At 45.3% G+C, this 17,199-nt stretch overlaps 1 protein-coding gene across 2 annotated transcripts in view; it reads right to left on the reverse strand.

Annotated features, from left to right (window-relative positions):
• gpr39 (G protein-coupled receptor 39) overlaps nucleotides 1-17,097 on the reverse strand; it is a 48,982-nt gene extending 31,885 nt beyond the window's left edge. Inside the window, exons 1-2 of one of the 2 annotated variants that reach the window (XM_034110246.2) lie at nucleotides 16,720-17,097; nucleotides 15,949-16,640 (exon numbers count right to left, since the gene is read on the reverse strand). In XM_034110246.2, the coding sequence (XP_033966137.1) occupies nucleotides 15,949-16,540 (592 nt within the window). In that variant the 5' untranslated portion in view covers nucleotides 16,541-16,640; nucleotides 16,720-17,097. Of the gene's footprint in view, nucleotides 1-15,948 lie in introns of both variants that reach the window. The other variant, XM_034110245.2, reaches the window with a different exon arrangement.
• Between the last annotated feature and the right edge of the window lie 102 nt (nucleotides 17,098-17,199).

Raw genomic sequence — 17,199 nt, forward strand, 5'->3', positions numbered from 1 at the left:
ATATGCCGCAGACTGTACTTAATGTACTCTGATCCGGGTACTTATGTTGTGGCCGATGTTTAAGTAAGCTTTCTTAACGCTAATGTTATAATAGTCAGATTGCTCTGAAGATGGAGGTGATATTCTATTCATGTTCACGTTCACACAGTCGGTGATTTTTGCCGGCCGTCTTTCCTGCGACGGCAGTTTTTCTGTATTTCCTTTCTCCTGTGATATGACTTGATCGCTTTAAACTCCGCACACTGAGCTCTGATTGGTCAGCAGGCGGTGCTTTCACTGAGTTGAGCTCTTAGCCTGCAACCTAACCTGGTTCCGACCAGGTTAGCCGCTCAGCATAAGTTACCATGGAGATCTAGCCGCTAAGAAGAGAACCAGCTTCGTAGGACCGGAAAGCCGGAGTTTCCCCTGAATTTAGCCGCTAAGCGAAAATCCTGCTTCGTAGTATACCCCCCAGGAGAGGTGGGGAGAGGCGGGGCTATGATCGTTTATGATCGTTATGATCGCATTTCTTATGGCTCTATCTGTCACATATATATATAAGTCATTTCTTATGATTACATTTTTCCTCAGGCAACAGCTTCAAAAACCAAACATGCCCTGTTGTCGCAAGAAACAAAGTGCAGAAGGAAACATCCATGGAAACTCAGTGTGCTGCTCTGTGATGCTAGTTCATACTTGGCATCTCATCTCGGGTGCAAGGTCATCAATGTTTGGGCTCAGGCTCTGAGCGGAGGAGACCCTCAGGATGGAGTGAAGGTGTGCGTGTCTGAAAGCTTGGGGATTTTTTGCGAGCAACGCGGCCAACAACCAATTACATGAATCTCCCGCCCCCGACATACAAAGCAATAGCAATGTTAAAACGAAGTAACAGGCGAAAACCTACCAGTTTCACCCACTGTCTCTGCCACCTCCCTCCATGCCTGGTTCCTCCGGTTTGTATCCCGGTAAGTTATTAGCGACTGGTCATAAAGAACTTAAAGAAGGAATTTATTACAGCATGAACACAATGACACACACAGCCTTAATCCTGCTGTTGTTTCCTTGAGCCAGCAGCCACAAGGCTCTCACACACACTACCAGCCTCCAAACAGACAGGGCAACAGACCCTACATACACACACACTAATCAGCCATTCGACACAGGTGGGGGGGGGAGTCAACACAGGGCACCAGGTGCACACAATCAACAGCCACAGACATGGGGGAAGGGAACACTTTTAACATGAAACCAGGATACAGAGACAGACAAACTAGTTACATAGATTACATATATTCCCATGCAATGTTTTAGTGCTATATTACCCGTAACGGAGGCCGAGATCTATGGGCCCAGAGGTCACCTCCGTTACGTTAAGGTTGTTGTGCATGTTAATAGTCTGCAAAGGCTCAAATCCCAAAGTTACCAGAGGGAGATTCTCTCTCAATTATTCTTATGAAACGGAACATCCGGCACATGAGTGACATTACGCTCAAACGCCTCTTTTCATGTGAACGTAGCTTGCTTCGTGGTCCACCCCCTGGTTTGAAAGTAGATCATCTCCGGTGTTGTTCATGTTGTTTCCACATAACTTCAAGCTCATGAACACTTCCATGCTCCAAGAACTTTCCCTACTCCCAATGGGACATCCAAAGAGCTTGGGAATGCACCATTGGTGCTGGGGAAGGTCTGCGCTCAGCGACTGCCATTCTAGTTTAATAATGAAATTGAGATTTGACTAAATGTGGTGTTGAAACAGTCAAAATCCGCTAGAGCAAACAGGGTTATGTTAAAACAAATATGCTCGATGCCTTATCATATATGGACTATGCTCTTGTTTGGTTCATGTTTGCTACATGCATTCCTTGGCTGGGGGGGACGATGACTTTTGGCCTGACACATGTACATGTATCACCATCACTGTACTATTCAGGAACAATTGTAAATCCTTGTTGTTTTAAAAAGTAAACTCAAAACATTAAAAAGTCCTCCAAAGACAGTGTTTTCATCAAACCCATGGTCATCGTGATCATAGCTGATCGCGGAAATTCTCCTTTCAGTTGAACACGTTGACAGATGCCGGCTGGAGATCACAAACCTTCTACTACCTTTGCCTCAAATCAAGGATTCAATGTTTAAAAAATGTGCTAAACTTGAAACTGTTATCGTCGTACACTGGATTATATGCAGTGAGTAAGCTTGGCAAAGCTTAGGCTGCGGCCACACGAGGACGAAAACGGCTAAACGCATAGGATTAACGCAAACGCAATTCGCAAAAAAGCTTCCCTCCACACGCAATATTCACCGGATAGTGTCTGTCCACACGAGACCGCTCCGTTTAGCTCCAACCGCTGGAGAAGCTGCAGTACATATGCCGAGCCTGTACGTGGCGCTGTAACTTCCTCCACAAAATCAGCGAAGAAGCATGGTTGTTTTTCGCCAGTCAACGTGTATTAAAGTTTAAATCTTCCGGACAAAATTACAAAAGTGCCGGTCAAAGGACTTCTTTGTTATTTATTGAGCTTTAAAACAAATGAATAACGAATCTATATAATATAATAATAAAATACACGGAGCCTCTCTTTTTCCTCCCTCTCTTCGGACAGCGCCAGTGTCTGTCTCATGCAGCAGCTGATCCAGTAATGAGTGACCCGGCCGACTGTAAAAATAAACATATTTATAACTAGTTTAGTTTGAGAGGTAATTAAAATAGCTAAGGGCGATGATCTGACTTGAAGTGTGTGTGTTGCTGCAGCGGGAGGAGCTGCAGGTGAGCAGAGCTGCGTGTCTCCGTCCTGTCAGATTAGACTTCACTCGCGTTTAGGTCCACATCGAGAGAAAGATAAATAATCTGAATTCAGGGTGCAGTTTACTTTGACGCGGGGTGAGCAGCAGAGGTGGGGAGAGGCGGGGCTATTGCCTCATCATTATCAGAAAATGATCGTATAGGGCGTACACACGGAGCCGTTGGACCCCCCAGAGAGCTGCGTATGCCTTTCTATCCACCTTGGGACCCGTTATCATTTCCTCAGTCGTTTAGTGCCGTATTCGGTCGTCCTCGTGTGGCCGAACGGTCTATATGACACTAAACAGTAACGCAAACGACCGTTTTCGTCCTCGTGTGGCCGGGGCCTCAGTGAATGGTCAGCTGTTTCTGAACTGTAACTGTAAATTGTATTTGTTGAAGTGTTTACATTTGGTATGTGACCTTTTGTTTGCGTGAAGTAAAGCACTATATAGATTTGTTCTGCATTTTATCGCAGCAAGTTAAATGTCATGGTCACACAGACGAGAAGGGCTTTAATAATATTTGGCATCTATGAGACTTTTATAACAAAGCTGTGTGTGTCCACTCTGGCTCATGTTGTGTATTGTTTGATACTCAGCAGATAACCCAGGTGAATACAGGATTATCACTGCACACATCTTGAATACAAAGTGGTAATGTATAACAATTGCACTCCCTGCTATCTTATTTGTCTAAAGTATCCGAGCACGCTTTCTTTTCAGATCTCTTCAGCCTCGGTGTGCTCCTATCACAAATAGCTTGCAAAAGCCAAAGTTCACAGGGCAATGGCTGACGGCAGCAAAACAGAATTAATATTCATTTCACGGAAGCTGGCTCAGAGTGACTGAGAAAACTATCTGAAGCAATTAACCTTCTGTCCAGGACGTGATGTGTGGGCATCTAACAAGGATGTTCTCTGCTTTTAATTACTCTCCAAAGTTGCACAGCCCAACCAGGATTAAAAGTTGTTTTATGCTAAAGTGAAGCAATGACAGCACAGCAACAAGAACCACGATGCATCAGAGTGGAACTCAATGCCGTGTGCAACCCGGTCTGTGCTGTCTGCCAAGTGCAATAACAAACACGATTCAGATTCACGTGCAGGTCGTTCTGGCAGCACAATAAGGAGGGGAGAGAGTAATGTCGATGCTCGCAGACTGTGTCATGACCCCCGGTAATATGGCAAAAACGAAATCTGCTTTCTTCCAGTGCAGACACTTTTCTGCTTGCTCTTGCCACCGCTTACTTTTTTATCCTGATTTCCTATTTTTATTTTCTGTAAACTTCCAGCAGCGGCTGCTGGACATTAAAGGTCCCATCTTTTGGCAATTTGTACTGATCTTAATTCCATTGCTGAGGTCGACTAGAATAGGTTTACATTGTTCAATGTTCCAAACTCACATTGGTTTCTCAAACAGCATCTCTGTATAGTATCTCCAGTCACTCTCTGTCCTGCACGCCTTGTTGGAGCTCCTGCCCCCCCCCTATGAGCCCACTGTGCCAACACAATCTCACTCCCTGATAGTCCAATAGTGACGCTTGGTCAGGGTCCTATGGCGTGCAGTTGTGACGCGCCGAGGCTCCTTCAGCTTCATAAACGGACGCAAAGAGCTTTCAACTGATTGCAATGTATTCCCATCGGCGGCAGAATTTGACGCTCAGGGAAGCGTGAGCAGTTAAAGGAAATGTGAGGGTTCCCATTGGATAACGGAGGATTTTACACCCGGAAGTAAGTATTCTCCTGACTGTCGATTGATTTTACAGTGATATCTGCACTACTCATCAACTCAAAAACACCAGATTATCCTTGTTGATTAAACCACATTGATTGGTTTAAATTGTGTGCAATGCTTTTGTATTTTTCCCCTTCGATTCGGAGAAACAAATATTTTTTCGGGGGTTTAGGATGGCCGAAGACACTACACTACCCATAATCCTCAGCTATCGTTTAGGACTACACTATGCGCTTTGCTTGTGTCATGCCCCTGTGGGTTCATCTTGAGAGGGTGGGGCTGTGCTGCATCCAGCCCCCTTGATTGCAGTACTCAGGGCACCTGGGTCTGGTTCCCTGCAGTTATTTAAAGCCTCTGCTCCTCTCTGCCCCTTTCACACCACCGCGTTTTCAGCTCCGGCTCGGAGCTGGAGCTGAAAAGTGCCGGTTTTTCCAGTTCACACCGCAGCGGCGCCGCCTCTTAGCTCCGGAATCCGCTTCATTTCCAGCTCCAAAAAATTGTCGGTCTAGAGGCAAGAGCTTCGGAGCTAAGAGGTGACGTCGCTTACGTCTCTCTTACGTCGAGGCGTGCAGGAAACTAAACCCACCTCCCATGGGTCGACTGTCAGCCTGCCTACAAGCAGTAGTGCTTATAAACACACTTTATAAAGTCAGGCAACACTAACCAGGCTTCGTGTGGTTCTGTTTATTTGTACCTTACTTCGACCATCCGTTCACTGTTATCGATCATTGTGGAGAGAGGCAGACGTGTTGTTTTGTATTATTGCAGCTATCGGATGGAATCAATACATGGCCTGCACAGGTTGTCGTGTCCGACTATCACAAGTAGAATCATAATACGCCGGTAAAATGTGCCTGTAGAAAGCGGTTTATGCCACAATAGGATAGCAATAGCAAGTAGTCAGTTTAGCTTTGGTTGCTATGCCAACATCACCCATTTTATACCAGAGAAACTTTCATAACAGCATTGTGATGCCAAACATGTCAATTCAGACTGACACACATTCACTTAGGCCAGGGGTCGGCAACCCGCGGCCCACGGGCCGCATGCGGCCCTTTAAACCCTCTGCTCTGGCTCCCTTGAGTTTAGACAAAAATAAGAAGGAAATAAAATAAAAGTATTTGTAGGACTATTTATATTTTGTTGCATGGTTGAAAATGTTTCGTATGTTGTATTTTGAGGTGATACTGTGAGACATAAATAAAAAACAAAACGGTTTTAATTAGGTCAACTAAAATATGCGTCACATCCTGCTACGGTCCCGCGCGAGCGCCTTTTCTTGGAGGCGAATAACCTGACACCAGGGCTGAAGTGGAATAGTCCATTTAGCTTAGGAACCTTCCTAAAGGAGTGAAATGACCCGGAAGTCCCTCAGTGGCAGCCATGATAAGTGCCGTTCCAATTCTCTCGAATGATGAGAATGAAAGGAAAGGAGGTTTCAAACTTCCTTGATAACCTCCTTTAGCTTAGGAACCACTGGACCTCCCTAACCGACAGGAGAAGGGAAAATGCTGCCCCACAATGCCTTGCAGCCGCAGCATTTGCCGTCACTCAACAGTCCGTTCACGGAAACAACCGATTATGACCGAGAAATGATATCATGAAAGTTACGGTGCTTATTAAGCATTTTAAAACGTAGGTGGTAAGTTGCCAAAGTGCTTTGTTTTGAACGTTCATCAGTATTATAATCAAAAAGAGAAATATGAACGTTAGTTTTCACTGAAATTATCAAATAAAGTCAACATTTCAGTCTTTACTGAGCTGTGTGGAGTTTGTTCAACTTTTAAAAGATGTTTGAATGGTGATATACACAGTGATAGATGTTAAGGACTAACGTTTATAATAAATACATTTGTATTGATTTTAAGATCTTTAGTTCATACAATCATACGTATTGGGATCATTGGTATTAATGTGGACCGGAGGGAGAGGGTGACGAGCATAAGTTTCACTTTCCTTTTTTATTTCAATTCCAACTTTGGTCATGAAGAATCTGTTTCTCTTTGTCCACGTTCATAAAGCAAAGCAGCAGCATCAGAGCACGGAGCAGAGTCTCTCGATGAGTTCACAGTAGTCCCTCGTTCTTATTAAACATCCATGTTGGAGTCCGCTGTATAGAAAACTGTGGTTTCCATGGTTTCCCCACAGCAGCAGACGCACACAATGACGTCCGCTGGCGCATCATAAACACGTCGGATAGTGAAAGTGCATTCGGATTCTCTAAAGTACCGCAGTCTCTTCTCCTAAGTCCTTTTGAATTCTCCTATCCACTATCCCTTAACCCCGTGACCTTTCACTCAGAGGTCAAGGAATAGACGATAGGGTTAGAACTTAGGAGCTGATTTTTAAACTATCCGACTGCAGCCCAGAGTTTAATAAGAACGAGGGACTGCTGTGAACTCATCGAGAGACTCTGCTCCGTGCTCTGATGCTGCTGCTTTGCTTTATGAACGTGGACAACAGAGAAACAGATTCTTCAGGACCAAAGTTGGAATTGAAATAAAAAAGGAAAGTGAAACTGCTCGTCACCCTCTCCCTCCGGTCCACATTAATACCAATGATCCCAATACGTATGATTGTATGAACTAAAGATCTTAAAATCAATACAGATGTATTTATTATAAACGTTAGTCCTTAACATCTATCACTGTGTATATCACCATTCAAACATCTTTTAAAAGTTGAACAAACCCCACACAGCTCAGTAAAGACTGTGAGATGTTGACTTTATTTGATCATTTCAGTAAAAACTAACGTTCATATTTCTCTTTTTGATTATAATACTGATGAACGTTCAAAACAAAGCACTTTGTAACTTACCACCTACGTTTTAAAATGCTTAATAAGCACCGTAACTTTCATGATATAATTTCTCCGTCATAATCGGTTGTTTCCGTGAACGGCCGACTGTTGAGTGACGGCAAATGCTGCTGCTGCAAGGCATTGTGGGGCAGAATTTTCCCTTCTCCTGTCGGTTAGGGAGGTCCAGTGGTTCCTAAGCTAAAGGAGGTTATAAAGGAAGTTTGAAACCTCCTTTCCTTTCATTCTCATCATTCTAGAGAATTCGAACGGCACTTATCATGGCTGCCACTGAGGGACTTCCGGGTCATTTCACTCCTTTAGGAAGGTTCCTAAGCTAAATGGACTATTCGACTTCAGCCCCGGCTCGATGAGCGAGCTATGGACAACTCAAAGAAAAGTACCGGAGGAACACAGGATTTAATTCTGCGTGGACAGAGTTATCTGCTTTCACAGCAAACGATGCTGGTTTACCGGGATGTCTGATATGTAGAGAGAAGTTGTCAACGGTGGTGCAGCCTTTACGAGGGAGAGGAAGACAGCTGACGATCGTCAGTCATCATTCAATGGGGTATGTCATTTATTTCAGAAAACACTTTTTGTTATATTCCATGGAATGCTCTTAACGTCCCGATAGCAATGAATATATTCAATGCTTTGACAATAAATACATACAAAAATTAATCTCTCGAAGCCGTTGCGCTGTAAAAAGCACGACCAATCATCTGAGCCGGCCCGGCTAAAGTAACTGGATGGCCTACCTGCCTGTCAGCCTTCCATCTGGGCACAAACTTATCTCGTGCCCTCATTGGTCATGTGCGCGTTCGTGTGTGTTGGAGGAGGGGCTCTGTAAGAAAGTCTGAAGGAAGAGGTCGTGTATTTTCCGGTTGTGTATTTTCAAATTCTAGCGCACTCGAGCTGGTTTCTCCATTCTTACCTACCCTACCTTTAACTCTTTTTAGGGTGCAGATATATGTTTTATTTATTTCAAAGTGGGCCCATTTAATAATATTTTTTTCCCCTTCAAATGTGCAGAGGACTCCCCAAGTGCTGTGTTTAATTTATTTTAAAGTAGGCCTGTGTATTATTTTTAATTCTCCTTATAAAAGTTCTTTGTTTCTTATTAGAGGTTAACAGTTTTATATCATGTAATAAATAGCCTAATAAATGCAAAAAAACCTGTAGTTTTTGTCTGATATAACAATAAAAAACTATGAATACTTTAGAGCGGCCGCTGCAGTGTGAGCTAACCGGGAGCTAACGGGAGAATACACTCCGTGGAAGAGCAGCCAGCACTGCAGCGGTCGGTAAATGCTGCAGAAACACATTAATAAACAATGAACCACGGCGCTCTGGAGAAAAGTATAAGGTTGGAGAAGTCGTTATTCAATTTATTCTGGCTTCGTGTGATTAAAAGCAACACGATCATCGACCTGACGCAGTTGTTGTTGTTGTTGTTGTTGTGAGCGCCGTAACGCCGTTGGGGAGCAAATCAGCGATGTAAACGGTGACGTCATGACGCAGCAGCGGCAGCACCAGTCGGGCTCTGGGCGGTGTGCACAGAGCGGGAGCGGAAAAGGGAAACCGGAGCTGAACCAGAAAAGCTCCAGCCCGGAGCGAGAAAGGGAACAGCGCTGGTGTGAAAGCCGCATCTGTCTTCCCTCTCTGCTTTCTCATACAGGCACCCGGTTCGGTTGAGTATGTTATTAGTTATTTCAGTTGTTTTACTTCGTGCACCTCAACACCCTCACAAATACATGTTCATGCAATCCTCACCCTGCAGTTACTTTACTGATACCACTGGCGTTCACACCTCATGCTTTACTTGTTTTGCACTTGATTCATTTGGCTAATTTGAACCACTTGCTTTAATAAATATATTTTGTTAAATCGTTGATAGGGGCCCTTTCTCATTTCACTAATTCCCCTCCTCGACTCCCCTCCTCGACTCCTATCCTCGAGACATAAGAGGCTTCTCAATTCTTACATTTCCCCTCCTCGACTCTCCTCCTCGAGACTTAGTCCCGCCCACAGGAGATGCGAGCGGAGGACCGAGGAGAGAGGAGGGGAAGCAGCAGACGTTTAAAGAAATGAGAACTCCTCTCCTCTGAGCAGTATATTAAAGCGACGTCCATTCATTATGACGTGGCAACAGCTGCATCATCTGTCGAGTGTTTTGTCATAGCGCTGTATTTTATAATCTCTGTTAGATCAGCTGAACATTGTTCCCCCACATATTTACTTTGAATTCATTGAGAGTGCGGTATAATGAGACAATACCAGACTACAGATGCGGACACACACACAAATATATTTATATACAATTTAAAGTATGAGAGCACTCTCATAATAACGTAACACGATCATAGACTGGATATATCCCCCCCCCCTCCTCTCTCTGGTCGCTGAAATGGGGAATTGAAATTACGGGCCAAAAGTTGTATTTGCAAGTATTAAAAGTAAGCAGAGGACACCAAACCAACTGAGACCCGTCTGTCCGCTGCATCTACGCACTGTACAACACACACACCTACACACTGTACCACACACACACCTACACACTGTACCACGCACACACCTACACACTGTACCACACACACACACACCTACACACTGTACCACACACACCTACAGCTCCTAAAGCATAATCAGGCTACAGCCGTTGTGTATTTTATTATGTGAAGCACTAAATGGTCTTAGAAAAAATATTGACTCTTTGTTTGTAGTTACACTGACTGAACAAAAATATAAACGCAACACTTTTGTTTTTGCTCCCATTTTTCATGAGATGAACTCTAAGATCTAAAACATTTTCTATATACACAAAATAACCATTTCTCTCAAATATTGTTTACAAATCTGAAAACATCTGTGACAGTGAGCACTTCTCCTTTGCCGAGATAATCCATCCCACCTCACAGGTGTGGCATATCAAGATGCTGATTAGACAGCATGATTATTGCACAGGTGGGTTACGGCCCGTCTACACTACAGGCATCAACCAATCTTGAAGCTGGGCGTGTCTGAGGCTTGGCGATTTCTCGCGCCCAAGGCGACCAACAACCAATCGGGAATCTCCCGCCCGCCCCCGGCATACAAAGCAATAGCAATGTTAAAGCGAAGTAAACTGGATATAAACTCCCCAAACAGGCGAAAACCTACCAGTTTCACCAGAGACGTGCACACACAGACTCTAGGTAGTGCTTGAGCACCTGCCCGTTTTGCCCTCTGGACAGCAATGTGTCCTTTTGAAAGTTCGTTTTTTACAGTTTTTTATTTTATTTGTTTACAGTGTACTGTATGTGGCTCATGGCTCATTGATCAATTCTGGATTAAAAGCTTCTAATATATACAACAATGCCCCAAATGCGCGTTGTAATTTTGTCAGACATCCCCACACGTGCCCCGCGGAACTCCCTGGCTGCAGCCCCTCCCTTCCCTGCTCTCAACGTGAACGCGCAGCGCGCAGAGTCAGTCAGACAGGCCACGGCTGGTGTGTGGTGCAGCAGCACGCAGCAGCACGATTAAAAGTGCCCTAGTGACGACCAAGTAAGTAACCACCAGGTAACAAATACAACGAGTGTATTGTTTAGTCCCCTAAATCAGATGCTAAACTATAACTTCACTTCTTTTCTTGCATCCATCCATTTAGTCTCGTTGTGCACTTTTGAAAATAGCAGATCTACGCTCACAATGCGTCATTATGCTAGGGCTGAAGTGATTAAATGTATGTTTTGTAATAATCTTAATCAAAATCTACAAAGTAACTAACTAAAGTTTTCAAATAATTGTAGTGGAGTAAAAGTAGAATATTTGCATCTGAGATGTAGTGGAGTAGAAGTAAATGTATTGAAAATGGGAAATACTCAAGTAAAGTAAAAATGCCTCAAAGTACAATATAAGTAGTAACCTTATAGGTTTACATTAATGCTGCTGTTAAATGTTTCTCGGAGATGAACCCTTAATTATCATGCACAGCAGAGCAGTACATTGATTTAGCTCATTTGCATTTACCACTTGTAGAATAATGCCAAGAAGAGACAGGATAAGAAAAGAAAAACAAAGAGACAGCAAGCAGCCCGGGGAAGCAGCTCTCTGCTCTCCTGGGTAAAGCAGCCTGAGCCCACCAGCAAGGAAGATGAGGATGCAGATGTGCCTGATGAACTCTTACCCATCATCAATGATGAAGATGAAGAAGAAAGGTCAGAGTCATGTTAAGGGACAAACTGTCTGTGTCTAGAGCCCTTTCATGCTCAGATTTGAACTGTGATAATAATAGTAGTAATAATAATAATAATAAATAATAATATAATTGTATTGAGAGGCCCACAATTTATTTTAACCACACTAAGTGCTTTGGTGATACTACATCAGACATGAAGCTACTTGCCAAATGACAAAAAAACAACAACTAGTGGTAGGGTGTTGAATTGTGGCCATGACAGTTAAAGTCTGGTGAGTCTTAATGTTGTCATGCATTGCATTGCCTTACCCAAATAATTGAAATAAACATCATATTCTATATTGTTTGTATTCTAGGCAGCTACAGCAGGCTCAGGGAAGCAGCCCCCTGCTGTCCTGCAATAGTCCATCTAAGATGAGGGAGACAAATCCATAGAAAGTATCTCTGAGTCAGACACAGATGAAGCAGAAATGTCAGAGTCCAGAGCAGCACCAGGTTCAGAAACAGTGCTCTCTGATGATGACCAAAATGAGGGAGAGATGGAAGGAGTAACCAAAAACCGAAAAGAAACGAACAAAATCCGCCATTATCCGGCAAATTTGCGCGCACAATTTCAGCGTGCGGGCGACCGCCAGACCGCCACGACGACTCAGAAGGTGCCCTTTTTTTTCTCATGAGCACCTGCCCCTATAAATGTCTGTACACGCCACTGAGTTTCACCCACTGTCTCTGCCACCTCCCTCCATGCCTGGTTCCTCCGGTTTGTATCCCAGTAAATAGTTCTGGTCGTAAAGAACCGGGTGATTTGCTACCGTAATTTCTCGTTTGGAATATGAGGAAATGAACTGCGGTCTGGCTCTCCCAGCTTGCACGCGGTTTGATTGGCTAGCGCTTGTACTGGCGGGATTTACATAAACGGGATTGATTGGGCGAAGCGTTGAAAGCATTTTTCGTTGCCTGTAGTGCAGACGGGTCATTAGGCTGGCCACAATAAAAGGCCACTCTGAAACGTGCAGTTTTGCTTTATTGGGGGGTCCGTCTGGGGGGGTCCGAAAACCAGTCAGTATGTGGTGTGAGGGGTAGGGTTAGGGTAATGTTGTGAATCGAGTGGCCTGTGTTCGTCGTCCATAACATACGCCTGCCCATACCATAACCCCACCATGGGCCACTCGATTCACAACAGTGTGTGTGTGTGTGTGTGTGTGTGTGTGTGTGTGTGTGTGTGTGTGTGTGTGTGTGTGTGTGTGTGTGTGTGTGTGTGTGTGTGTGTGTGTGTGTGTGTGTGTGTGTGTGTGTGTGTGTGTGTGTGTGTGTGTGTGTGTGTGTGTGTGTGTGTGTGTGTGTGTGTGTGTGTGTGTGTGTGTGTGTGTGTGTGTAATCAATCGAAGGAATGGTCACAACATTGGAACTACACATGTCACGCAGTCACAGTGTGATGTTCTCACTGCAGGCATAACCTGGGGCCTATGCTACTATGCTGGTTCAACCTAACCTGATATGTTTCGAGTTAGCCGGTTGGCCTAATCCAAAACATACGCGCTCTCGCTAAACTGTCCTACGACGCTGGTTATCAAGTGGATCGCTCAGCCAGCCGTGTCCTATCTAGTTAGGTGCGCGTTCACATGAAAGGGGTGGTATTTGGAGCATTCGACCAATCACAAACATGGAGAAGCGTACTGACAGCGCAGCGTCATACTTCCTGAATGAAAAGTCAACTATAATATTAGACACATGAAGAAGTTAAACTTTAAACATCCATGACTTAAACACTTTATCCAGGATAAAAGCCACAGAGCTGCACCTGCAAGGTGAACACAGCTGGCAAAAGTGTTTGAATGCGTACATTAACAGGTTTATGATATCACTGCGCGTCTAAAACACGATCTGACTTCAATTACATTTGTCTCGAGTGTTTCGTCAACTTATGTGTTGCTTAAAATAATACTTCTGCATACAGTCTGTGACACTGTGAGTGTTGCACAGCCAGATACGGCTCAGCTGACTCAGGCTGCGGCCCCACGAGGACGAAAACGGCTAAACGCATAGGATTAACGCAAACGCAATCGCAAACGGCTTCCGTCCACATGCAATAATTATCCGGATAGTGTCTGCCCACACGAGACCGCTCCGTTTAGTTCCAACCGCTGGAGAAGCTGCAGTACATATGCAGAGCCTGTACGTGGCGCTGTAACTTCCTCCACAAAATCAGCGAAGAAGCATGGTTGTCATGGTTGCCCTTCTGTTTATTCTCCGCGGTGGGGGCCGAGGGAACCGGGCAGAGTTTTTCGCCAGTCAGCGTGTATTAAAGTTTAAATCTTCCGGACAAAATGATAAAAGTGCCGGTCAAAGGTCTTCTTTGTTATTTATTGAGCTTTAAAACAAATGAATAACGACTCTATATAATATAATGATAAAATACACGGAGCCTCTCTTTTTCCTCCCTCTCTTCGGACAGCATCAGTGTCTGTCTCATGCAGCAGCTGGTCCAGTAATGAGTGACCTGGCCGACAGTAAAAATAAACATATTTATAACTAGTTTAGTTTGAGAGGTAATTAAAATAGCTAAGGGTGATGATCTGACTTGAAGTGTGTGTTTTGCTGCAGCGAGAGGAGCTGCAGGTGAGCAGAGCTGCGTGTCTCCGTCCTGTCAAATTAGACTTCACTTGCGAGAGAAAGATAAATAATCTGAATTCAGGGTGCAGTTTACTTTGACGTGGGGGTGAGCAGCAGAGGTGGGGAGAGGCGGAGCTATTGCCTCATCATTATTGCTGTAGATGTTGCACAAACAACTGTAGCATGGTCAATAGCGTCCGGAGCACGATAGCAACTCTGCGATCCGCCATTGTTGTTGTTGTTGGTGGCGAAACACTTCAGCACTGGCGCGGGGTAAGCGGAGGTGAGCAGAAGAGGTGGGGAGAGGCGGGGCTATTGCGCAATCACTATCAGTGATCTGAAAATGTCTGTATAGGGCGCACACACGGAGCTGTTTGACCCCCCAGAGAGTGGCGTATGCATTTCTATCCACCTTGGGACCCGTTGTCGTTTCCTCAGTCGTTTAGTGCCGTATTCTGTTGTCCTCGTGTGGCCGAACGGTCTATATGACACTAAACAGTAACGCAAACGACCGAATTCGTCCTCGTGGGGCCGCAGCTTCAGATCAGGAGATATATGATACATTATGAAGTGATATGCCGCAGACTGTACTTAATGTACTCTGATCCGGGTACTTATGTTGTGGCAGATATTTAAGTAAGCTTTCTTAACGCTAATGTTATAATAGTCAGATTGCTCTGAAGATGGAGGTGATATTCTATTCATGTTCACGTTCACACAGTCGGTGATTTCTGCCGGCCATCTTTCCTGCGACGGCAGCTTTTCTGTATTTCCTTTCTCCTGTGATGTGACTTGATCGCTTTAAACTCCGCACACTGAGCTCTGATTGGTCAGCAGGCGGTGCTTTCACTGAGTTGAGCTCTTAGCCTGCAACCTAACCTGGTCCCGACCAGGTTAGCCGCTAAGCATAAGTTACCATGGAGATCTAGCCGCTAAGAAGAGAACCAGCTTCGTAGGACCGGAAAGCCGGAGTTTCCCCTGAATTTAGCCGCTAAGCGAAAATCCTGCTTCGTAGTATACCCCCCAGATGAAGACATGTCCAAACAGCCCAGCTTGACACACACACACACACACACACACACACACACACACACACACACACACACACACACACACACACACACACACACACACACACACACACACACACACACACACCCACACACACACACACACACACCCACACACACACACACACACACACACACACACACACACACACACACACACACACACACTTCAGGGGACATTACATTGACTTACATGCATTTCCTAGAGACTTATCCTCACCTTAACCATAACCAACACATGCCTAACCCTTACCTTAACCTAAACCAAACCAAGTCTTCACCCTAAAATTAATGATCCCCCTTATGGGGACCTCCAATTGGTCCCCATAAGGGAGGCGAGTCCCCACACGTGACTGTGTAAACGGATGTAGGTCCCCACAAGTATAGTAATGCTAGTCCACACACACACACACACACACACACACACACACACACACACACACACACACACACACACACACACACACACACACACACACACACACACACACACACACACACACACACACACACACACACACACACACACACAATGACCCAAAAATAACACTGTAACATTTTTGTTACACCTTTGAGAGATGCCTATGCCCTGCAATATATATATATAATCCCATCACATGCACGTTAACATAAAGGTTACTTACTCAAGCAGAAGAGTAAACCATGCCAGCGTGTGTGTGGCCTCAGCAGGGATAACACTTAATAGGAAGAAGCTCAAGCCCCTTCTTGAGGGGACACAGTTGGCAGAACAATTAGTATTTTTGAAATATTGAATCAACAACCTACCAAGAAAAACGATGGTCTGCTTCCTTGCTGTCTTGACCTTTGCATTTTCATGCTTTGGTGCTGTTTGGACCCCGTTGGTGCTGCTCTCCCCGGACCCTAGAGTCCTCCGGAGGACGAGGGCCATGGCCCGGCACATGACGGCCACGCAGACCAACACCACCATGTAGACGATGAAGGCTACGAAGATGCTGACCCTGTACATTACCCAGTGCTCCCGCAGGTTGGTACAGAAGGTCACATTCTGGACCGGCAGATCTTGTTTTAAGGGAATGTGTCCCTGCGTTCCCGTGGCAACCAGCAGGGGCAGGGCCACGAGGACAGAAACCAGCCAAGCGAAGGTGATGAGGGCAGAGGTGCGTTTTCCACCCAGGGCTTTGAAGCGGAACGGGTGACAGATAGCCACATAGCGCTCAAAGCTAAGCGTGGCCACGTTGAGGATGGTTGCGTAGCTGCAAGCCTCGAACAGGAAGTTGTAGATCTTACAGGATGCATTCCCTTCTGCGGTGGTGAACGGGAACCAGATGGCGCTGTAGAGCTCCACCGGCATGCCAATGAGGAGCACCAGCAGGTCGGAGCAGGCCAGGCTCACCATGTGGTCCGTGACGTTCTTCTGCAGGTAGCCGTTACGCTTCAGCACTTGCGTCACTCTGATAGTGACTGAATTGCCCACGATGCCAGTCACCAGGATGAGGCTGTAAAAGATTGTGAGAAGGATTTTGACGGGGTAGCTGGGTTCAAGCTCAGTCCAGTCTTTCAAGTCTGCTATCTCACCTTCCTCATCCATGGTCACAGAGCTCAGATTTGTGTCGGTTAGCTTATCAGTTTTGCTGGGCGCAGCCTCTGTGATTACAGCCTGGATCCACAAGAGACCCGCTTTCCAAGATAACAACTTACAATGAAGGCTTGTCTTTGTCCCTGGTTCTTCAAGGACAGTTTTCCATGGAGCGGTAAACTCCAAATCACAGTAGGTTACACACCACTGTAGGAAATATCATCAGCACTCTTCTAAATAGTTGGTCTCTTAACCCCAGAAATCCAGTGAGTGGTTCTGAGCCTGGTTCATCTCCTCCTATCCCTGATGATCTCCTAGGATCCCGCAGAGCACTTTCACGTTCCAGTCCAGAGTCTGGTGGTGTCAGTGTGAGCAAAGTGTTAGCCAACACTGTGCTCACACACACCTCCTCCCACCCAGCAGGGCAGGGCGGTTAAACATTAAACTCTGCAACAGGCAGCGAGTGCTGAGGCCAGGTT

Source organism: Pseudochaenichthys georgianus, chromosome 21 (genome assembly GCF_902827115.2).
Source record: "Pseudochaenichthys georgianus chromosome 21, fPseGeo1.2, whole genome shotgun sequence".
Classification (NCBI taxonomy): Eukaryota; Metazoa; Chordata; class Actinopteri; order Perciformes; family Channichthyidae; genus Pseudochaenichthys; species Pseudochaenichthys georgianus.